This window comes from Mastomys coucha, unplaced genomic scaffold (assembly GCF_008632895.1).
Source record: "Mastomys coucha isolate ucsf_1 unplaced genomic scaffold, UCSF_Mcou_1 pScaffold7, whole genome shotgun sequence".
Taxonomy (NCBI): Eukaryota; Metazoa; Chordata; class Mammalia; order Rodentia; family Muridae; genus Mastomys; species Mastomys coucha.
The window spans coordinates 49,656,533-49,665,815 of record NW_022196913.1 but is presented as its reverse complement, the minus strand read 5'-3'; the positions used below and the strand labels follow the sequence as shown (position 1 = coordinate 49,665,815).

At 45.9% G+C, this 9,283-nt stretch overlaps 1 protein-coding gene across 2 annotated transcripts in view; it reads left to right on the top strand.

The window, feature by feature from the left end:
• Window positions 1–8,380: 8,380 nt before the first annotated feature.
• Window positions 8,381–9,283, top strand: part of Dtnbp1 (dystrobrevin binding protein 1) — a 94,352-nt gene continuing 93,449 nt past the window's right edge. The window contains exon 1 of one of the 2 annotated variants that reach the window (XM_031359581.1): window positions 8,381–8,569. In XM_031359581.1, the coding sequence (XP_031215441.1) occupies window positions 8,514–8,569 (56 nt within the window). In that variant the 5' untranslated portion in view covers window positions 8,381–8,513. Of the gene's footprint in view, window positions 8,570–8,610; window positions 9,111–9,283 lie in introns of those variants that run through there. The other variant, XM_031359582.1, reaches the window with a different exon arrangement.

The window sequence follows — 9,283 nt, the reverse complement described above, 5'->3', positions numbered from 1 at the left end:
AGAAATCTGCCTGCCTCTGCCTCCCAAGTGCTGGGATTAAGGGCATGTGCCACCACTGCCCAGCTCAACTCACTCTCTTTTCTTCCCCGAACACCTCTCTACTAACTCCTTTGCTTAAATCTATATTGAAACTCTCTTTTTAATAAATGTCAAATCTACCTCATACTGGCTTGTCCTAAGCTTATTTCTACAGCAAAGGATCAGGCATTAATCTGCAGTCTCTGAAAAGAACGCCTTGTGCTCTTGAGGGAGCATCATGGGCTGTGTGGTGGTTTGAATACGCTTAGCCCAGGGAGTGGCACTATTAGGAGGTCTGGCCTTGTTGGAGGAAGTGTGTCACTGTGGGCATGGACTTTAAGACCCTCCTCCTAGCCATGAGGGAACTATTCTTCTTCTATTGACTTTTAGATGAAGATGTAGAACTCTCAGCTTCTCCTCCACCATGCCTGCCTGGATGCTGCCATGTTCCCACCTTGATGATAATGGACTGAACCTCAGAACCTGTAAGCCAGACCCAATTAAATGTTGTCCTTTATAAGTGTTGCCTTGATCATGGTATCTGCTCACAGTTCTAAAACCCTAAGACAGGCTGAGTCTCCATCCTGCCTCTACCAGTGCCAAAATGAACTGATAAACTAAAGTTCTCCCCTAAGAACCATGCCCTTCATGCCAACCTGGAAATAAATTACTTTACTGATAGAAATAGAATTGAAATCTCCACATGTGATGATACATTTTTAAAAGATTTAGTGTGTATGTGTGTGTGTGTGTGTGTGTGTGTGTGTGTGTGTACAGTACATGTGTAGAAGCACCTGAGAGGGCATAGTGTCTCTCGGAATCACAGGTGATTATGAGTGGATGTCCGTGTGTATTGAGAGTAGAGCTCTGGTCCTCTGGAGGGGAAGCAAGTGCCCTTAGCTGTTGAGCTGTCTCTCCAGCCCTTATTAAAATCTTTTAATACCCATACTAGTTACCTTAACAACATCTAAATTATAATATCTACTGAATGTCTTGGCAGGGCACTTTACTGCAATGCAGTTCTTTATATTTCCTTAAATAATATGCATGTTTGTTTCAATTTTGCAAAAGAGAGAGAAAAGGCTTTGAAGAGCTATTTTAATCATGGGAACTTAAGGTTTCATTTACCAGGATATATTTAGCCTGAATCATTGAAACATTTCCACAAGAAGTAGATGCAGCAGGTTGCATTGGGTTTGTTGGCAGTAAGCCTATAATTAGTATTTGGTTTTGTTTCCAAAAATAATATCTCTCTACAAAATCATATCATGTCATATTTCCCAAAGAAAATCAGCCAATTTTTAAAGAAAAACATTGTTAAGGGTAATTAATTCTCCACTGAGGGTTTCCTGCCTCATGTAAATTAATAAGGGTTAGTGTTGATTAGGAAAAGCCTCTTCCTGACAGATGCAGACCCTGCAGTGTAGGAGAGGGCAAAGCTAGGCCGAGCAAACAGAAGTCTTTGGCATTTGGCTTTGTGATACATGAAACCATAGTCGACACTAATCTTTGCCTCCGCTCCTATTCAGCGCTTAGCTATCTTTAGGGTAAATCATTTGAGCTTTCACATCAGAGGTTACCTTTAATTATGGATGTGAAAGAGTATAAATTCTCTTCCTACTCAAAATACATCATGATGTTTATGCAAAATGCACCTGTCTGCAATCTACAATGTCAGGAAAAAAAGCATTAAGAAATAACAGGGAAGAGAGAGGCAGGATAGCAGAGCATTTGGCCCATGGACCCAGCTCTTAGGTTTCATTTAGAGCCACAATAGTGAAACTTCATGAGGTATTATAAAAATTTTATATGGCTGTTCTATATTAAAAGGACGAGATACGTTTTTTTCCAAGAAGACAAAACTTATTTCTTTGCTTCCTTCCTCCTTTCTTTCTTCCTTTCCTTCTTTCTTTCTTTCTCCCTTTATTCCTTTTTCTTTCCTTCCCTTCTCCTTCCTTCCTTTCTTCCTTTTTCTTTCTCCCTCCTTTCTCTCTCTCTCTCTCTCTCTCTCTCTCTCTCTCTCTCTCTCTCTCTCTCTCTCTCTCTCTCTCTTTTTGACACAGGCACTGTGAAGCCTTGCCTGTCCTGTCCTGCACTGTCCTGTGTAGAGCAAGCTGCCCTTGAACTCACATCACAGAAGACAGATTGCCTCTGCCTCCTGCACCAGAATTCAATGTGCACCACACCCAGTGACAAGGCATTTCTAGAGGAGGAAAAAGTCACTGTAACCTGTGTTTCCCAGGCTGTCTCTCACAGCAGCACAGGCAAAGGGAAGTGGGAACAGTGCGATGGTTCTGACTTACCTATCCCTCGTGGCAAAACTGCAAGATACCAGTAAATCCTGCTTCAACAGCCTGGGGACGTGGTATAGAATTGTCACTCAAGTTATTCTCCTGTTCATCTTCACCAGTGACTTTCTTCCCTCCTAAGCACAACTCTTCTTCCTTAATACATTTTTTGAAAAAAGTGTGAGATTGTCTGATTTTCTCTTGGCTGCAGTCAAAACATGCAGTAAAAACTGTCACAGTTGCTAGCTGTTTTGTTCTGAAATTGGTAGATCCATGCTACGATTGGCTTGTGCTCCCAGTGAGGTCATCATTGGTGACTTGGACCTTTCTTCATGTACATATGCATTTCTCACCCTCATTACTAGGGACTTCATTTGGGCTCTAAGTGGCTCTTTCCTAATAGAATTTACATTATACTGTGGGTTTAGGTGACCTGTTCGAATCTTATCTGTCTTATCTCACACTCTCTCCATTCCCTTCCACCAACTTGGGGTCCTCTGTGGATCTCCTTAGTCTGTTAATCTAGTACGATCATCTGGACCTATCTGGAATGCTTTATACCAGTGGGACTGTTTTCATGAAGATGGCTGCTATGGGAAGGACACTTCTATGGTGGCTGTGACACTGGTGAGCTGTGTCTGAGACCTTGGTCTCATGATGGGTTATATTGTCAAGGCAATCTAGAATTAGATTTATTCTAGGATCTAGAATTATCTAGAAGACAAGCCTTCTCCGAGTTATTCAGATTAGGTTAATGGAGGTAGGAAGAGCCACCTGAACTGTGGGCAGGACCATTCCATGGGCTGGGGGCCTGGATTGCATAAAAATGAGACAGCAAACTGAGCACCAGCATCCATCCTGACTGAAGATGCAAAGTGACCCGACTCAAGCTCCTGCCTTTGTGTCCAATCCCCATGACATTCCTACCACGATGGACTGTCTCCTTAAACGGATAAGCTAAAATAGATTCCACCTTTCTTCCTTCCTTCCTTTCTTTCTCTCTTTCCTTCTTTCTTTCTTTTCCTCTGTCACTCCCTTCCTCCATCCCTCCCTCCCTTTCCTTTCTTCCATCTGTTGCTTTTGTCCAGAATCTTATTGAAACTGAAAACTAATACAGTCCTATGTTGGATGCCATAAAAGTGACCCAACATGCTGGGTGTCTTCCTGCAATGACCTCTAAGTTTGCAAAAGCCAGACTGGTAAAGATCCTGGGGTGAACGGCTGTCTGGTACTAAAGGAGAAGTTAGACAGTCAAGTTTGACCAATCGGATGGGCAAATCTTTCTTTGTTCGTTTTCTTATTCAGGGCTCCCCTCTAACCCACCCATGCCTCAGATTCAACTTCAAAATGGGAAACTCCTTGCTTGCTAGCCAGAAGCAAATAGCTCTCTTCTCCTTTTCAGGAGATAGAGTTCCTGGGAGGGGCGTGACATAGTCACCGCTGGGCCACTCCCCCTCTGCTCGGGGCTCTTTTCTTCATCTCCTTCCAAAGGTCTTGCAGTCTGTGTACAGTGGTGTCCTGGATGACCTACCTTGGTTCGCTCTGCGGCTTCAGTTTTCACATCATCAGGCGTCATTTCCTAGGTGCTGGCTCTGTGACAGTAAGGCAGAAGTTCATATCTAACCATGCCAACCATAGCACCTTCCAGAAGTCACACTGGGGTCTCTGGGTTTAAACTGATAAGGTAAGCCCCAAGAACTGGCCCCCTTTGGTTATTCTTCTAAAGCAAGGCCAAGGTCTTGGGGACCACTATATTGTCAATGAGAATTCCCTTGTGGGCATCTCCTCTGCCCTAGAGTAGAAGCTTAAACGGACTGCAGTATGATTTACTTTCCCAATTGTGAAACGGGACATATACATATAATTTTGCCTGGCACAAGTGAGTTCTCAGTAAATAAGGCTCTCACCACAATATAATAACGATAAGTGACATTAGTAATGCTGTCACTGTATCTATAGCATCTAGTGCCTAGCATAGGTAGAGCCTGCACATAATTATGTATATGTCTATATATTATATATATTTAGAGCCTGAGCATTTTATGCGTGTGTGTGTGTGTGTGTGTGTGTGTGTGTGTGTGTGTGTATCATATATAATACTACAGAAAGCGCTGAGGATCCATGCCTTGCTGGGCTTTTAGCAGGTAGTAGGCAGTCACTAGGCAGAGCATGAGTCTGTCTCCATCTTTTCCAGCCAAGGTGTCCTTCCCCCACCCCCACCCCACCCCCACAGCCTCCAGGTGGGGTAAGGACTCAGTAAAGGTGAATATTAATTCTACTTTAAAAAATTAAAATGTAAAAATTAAAATGTAAAATAAAATAAGTCTCACTATTTTGTTTGTTCTTAAGATTTATTTTTGTGCCGGGCGGTGGTGGCACACGCCTATAATCCCAGCACTTGGGAGGCAGAGGCAGGCAGATTTCTGAGTTCGAGGCCAGCCTGGTCTACAGAGTGAGTTCCAGGACAGCCAGGGCTACACAGAGAAACCCTGTCTTGGAAAAAAAAAAGATTTATTTTTGTTCTATGTGTATTTTGCCTGCATGTATGTGTGTGTATGGCATACATGCCTAGTGCCTGCATGCAGAGCCCAGAAGCAGGCACTGGATCCCTTGGAACTAGAGAGGTAGAAGGTTGTAAACTATTCCTTGGGTGCCGTTCCTCCTTCATCATCTCCACATTTTCCAACATTGAGATGAACTGAAGGGCCTTCATGGACAAGCTAATCAAAATCCAGACTGGTGGTTCATTAGGGTCTCAGGTACACAGTAGTTAGACTCCCTAGGGTGGAAAGGGAACCAGACATGGCACATACTCCACAGAGCTTTTACTACCATGTAAAACCGGTGTATTTTGACATTTATTCTGTGTAGACTTCCATGCCAAGGTATAAACAGATGTCAGAAATCAGAAAAGGGCCATGGAGTCTACGGTAAAGGCTGCTGCTGCCTGAAGAACTCTTTTCCTCCTTTGCAGAAGGGAAAGGCTCAGAGGTTCCCAGCCCTAGCTAGATCTCAAAAATCACAGAGAATCTCTTACACAATTTGGAGATGTTGCAGTTAAATTAAATGCTCTCAGGCTTGAGCTGGTGGATAGGCAAGTTAACAATGTGTCCCAATTGAAATTATAATTATTAGTTATTTTCATTAATAATCATTAATTATTAAAGCTTTTCCTCCTGTCCCATATAAAGCTGAAACTTCACCATCTGTAATGATTGTCTCAAGTTTTCGTGCCACTAATTCTATTTAAAAAAAATTATAAAATAAAACAGGTCTCACTGTGTTTATTTTTAAGATTATTTTTCCCTCGTGTGTATGAGTATTTTGTCTGAACGTTCGTGTGTGCACTACATGCATGCCTAGTGCCTGCAGAGGCACTGCAGAAGAAGGCACTGCAACTGGAGTTCCCTTGGAACTCGAGATGCAGAAGTTTGTAAGCTGTTACGTCAGTATTGGGAGTGAACATGGGTCCTCTGCAAAGGAAGCAGGAGCTCTTAGCCACTGAGCCCTTTCTCCAGCCTCTGGCCTTGAACCAGAGTACAAGTATTTCTGGCATATCATTAAGTTCTCCCATGTGAAGACATTTCTACACTAGAGTAGATCAGAAGATGTCATTTCTGTGGTCCACTTCTTTGAAGGGAAAATGATTTGCCTGTATGATCAGAGGAAGTAGTCTCCGTTAGTCATGCAAGTCCATATACTTTGATGAATGCAGTTACTTGATTATTTATGAATATTTTATGGTACTGTAGATTCAAACACACATTAAGAGAAACAATGGTTTCTTCCCTTAGTGCATGAAACAACATCTTTTCTTTTTCATCTGAGCAAGATGACAAGGCCATGTATCTAATTAGCTTCTATCATCATGGGAAGATATTTGGTTTGAGTATAGAAGGAAGTGAGGTGTCTTCTGCTATTCTTTCCAGCTAGTTCCTGTTAGGTGCTTCCAACTTTGCAGTCTGGGAAGCCACTCCAGGCAGTGCATGCCTTCTGGGTCGGCTGACTGTCATCTGTAGACCTTGCTGCCCCTTTCCAACCCCTTTCTCTCACATCCTTCAGCTGCAGCTTGGCCTTTGCCCTGCGTGGCAGACTCTCCCTTTCTGCCTCCCTAGTGTATGCCCTACCTCGGCTTTCTTTTTCAAAGTCACCTTGCCAGCTTTGTCTTCAGTAGGGATCAGAGCTACTCATTGCTTCTTAGAACATGGACATCTTTTAGGTAGATGGTCTGGCATCTTCAAACTCAATGATACCCAAATATTTATACATTTTGTTGCAACAGGACTCCTTTTTTTTCCTCTGTGAATGTCGAAAAGTGCTTTTCTCATGGGGCACAGATAGGAATCATGCGGGCATTTCTTATGACTCATTTTCCGACTCAGCAGCTTTGGGTGGGACCCTAAGAGGTTGCATCTCTAACAAATTTCCAAGGGATGCTGATGTTGGTTCTGGGAATGCTGCCACAGGGGACTTCTCAGCAGCTGTGATTCATAACACAAAGTCTCATCACCAGCACGCTCCACGCGCTAAGGTAATGAACTCTTGAACTCTTAAACAATTCCTGTATCAACACGAGGCTAAAAGCCTCCAATATTCATGCTGTCTCTCATTTGCCATTCCATCTACTTTCTGGCGATTACTATTCACATTTTCAACATATCATTTCACATGCTTCTACTCTATGCCTTTGCTCATCCACAATGAACTTTTGTGTGCAATAGTGGTCAATTTCTCTTTAATTACATTTTAAAACATCTATCATGCGTGCGTGTGTGTTAGAGGACAGCATTCAGGAGTCTGTTTTCTCTTGCTGCCATGTGAATCCTGGAGAATCAGGCTTGGCAAAAGGTGCCTCTACCTACTCCACTGAGCCATCTTGCCAAACCGTCTAATTTCATTTTTTAAAACTTCATTTTTTTTCTGTTTTGTTTTTTGTTTTGTTTTTCGAGACAGGGTTTCTCCATATAGCCCTGGCTGTCCTGGAACTCACTCTGTAGACCAGGCTGGCCTTGAACTCAGTAATCTGCCTGCCTCTGCCTCCCAAGTGCTGGGATTATAGGCGTGTGCCACCACCACCTGGTGGATGCTGAATGTCTTATAACCTTGACCATCTAGTCATGAGAAAGAGGATGTCACCTTGGTAGCCAGTCTTGAAGCAAAATGAATCCTCGTTTTGGAATTCTGCACTCAAGAAAAAAAGAAAAGCATGACTAAATATCTGACTTCCTAGCCCAGTAGTCCTCTCTCCTGGGTAGAACAGGCTCGGAGTGTTTGATCCCCTTTTTCCACATGGAAGGGCTGGGGATGTGCACTCAGTGGTAGGGTGCTTGCCTAGTATGCCACAAAGGATGCTTGAGATGTTCCGTGGATACACCGTGAAACATTTGAGGGGAAAAGGGGCAAGGCTGAAAATAGAGGCGTATCCCACAATAGATGGTGATAGACTAGACCTGGGAGAGAGCATAGAGAGAAGGAAGGGTCTGTGAACGCAGTCTTGGAACAGAAAGGATGAAAGAAGAAAAAGATGAGCAACTGCACTGAGGATAACTGAAAAGTTGAGAAAAGATTGGTGCACAGAATAAGGATGATTGGCTCAGTGGGAGAGCCTTGGTATCCAAGATACTGAGTTCCATCCCCCACAAGGGGGCAGAGGAAGTGAAACATGGCTTTGGCAACATGGAAATATGAAGGACACAGAAATTTGATGGGGTCGGTCAAAGATCTAGAGTGTGAAACGTAAGGGTTTGGAGACAGGTGATCATCACAGACAAACCCGAACACCCAGTACCAAATCCTTGACTCAGTGTTGTTAAAGGAGGCGCAGCGACACCAGAGATTCCCGCAGCGCTTTTTCGACCCTTGAGAGCCACTCCTTCACTAAAGGGCGCAGGGGCTGAAATCATCCTTCCGAGAAGCTTTTGAGCTTCAGTTTTAACCTTGGAGGAGGTCAGGCTCCAGCTGGAAAGAGAGACCGGCTTCCCGCCCAGTCTGCAGAGAGGGCGACCGCGACCGCGAAGGCCCGCCCCGCTGCGCTGCGCGAACCTCCCGGGAGCGCGGCACTGCGGCTGCGCGGGCCGGGCGCGCAGAGGGGGCGGGGACGCGGAAGGCGCGGCGGCTGTGGCGTGAAGCGAGAGCCGGGCGCGCGGGGCGGAGGCGCCCGACCGCGTCCGAGGGCGCGGCGGTTCCAGGCCCGAGGGAGGGGACGCGATGCTGGAGACCCTGCGCGAGCGGCTGCTCAGCGTGCAGCAGGATTTCACCTCCGGGTGAGTAAGCGGTGGGCAGCCGAAAGGGCCCCACGCGGGGGCGCGGGGCTGCCGTCGGGTCGGGTCCGCGCGCCAAGGAGACAACGAACTTCCCAGCGTCCCGGCGGCGGCGGCGGCACCGAGCGACTCAGGCGGCAGCGGGCGGGATGCCCGCCTGCCCTCTCGCTGGTCAGCGCTGCCTGACCGGCCAGGATGGTCACGTGAGAGGCTGTGTCCTCCGCACTGGGCGCCCGCGGGCCTACCCGGTCCCCGCCTCCCCGGTCCCCGCCTCCCCCGCCTCTTTCTGCCGGGACATTGGGCCATTCGGCCCGATCCTTGGCCACCCCTTCTCCGGCCTTCTCTGCCTTTACCCCGGTTTAACACCTTGATGGAGAAGCCGGGCCAGAGGGACAGAACTGGAGCGGAACTGTTCACACCGGGAGTTGCCTAAACTTTGGACGCCCCGGGAACCTTTCGCAATCTCCTGGCTCTCGCCTCTCTGAGCTTGGGTTAAGCCGGAATGTCACGGGATTCCGATGTGCTACCAAGTCTGGGAACTTTAGTGAGTACCAGGCTGCCTAAAGTGTAGGATTTTACCACTTAAGCTGACTGAGAGTTACCCGTCTCTTGGTTCTGCTTACGCTACTGTAAGATAGTGGCTCTATTAAACAGGCAGTAAGCTCTGTTTGTATGGTTTTTCGTATTTAATTCCTTCTTTTGCTTTACAAAAAGTGT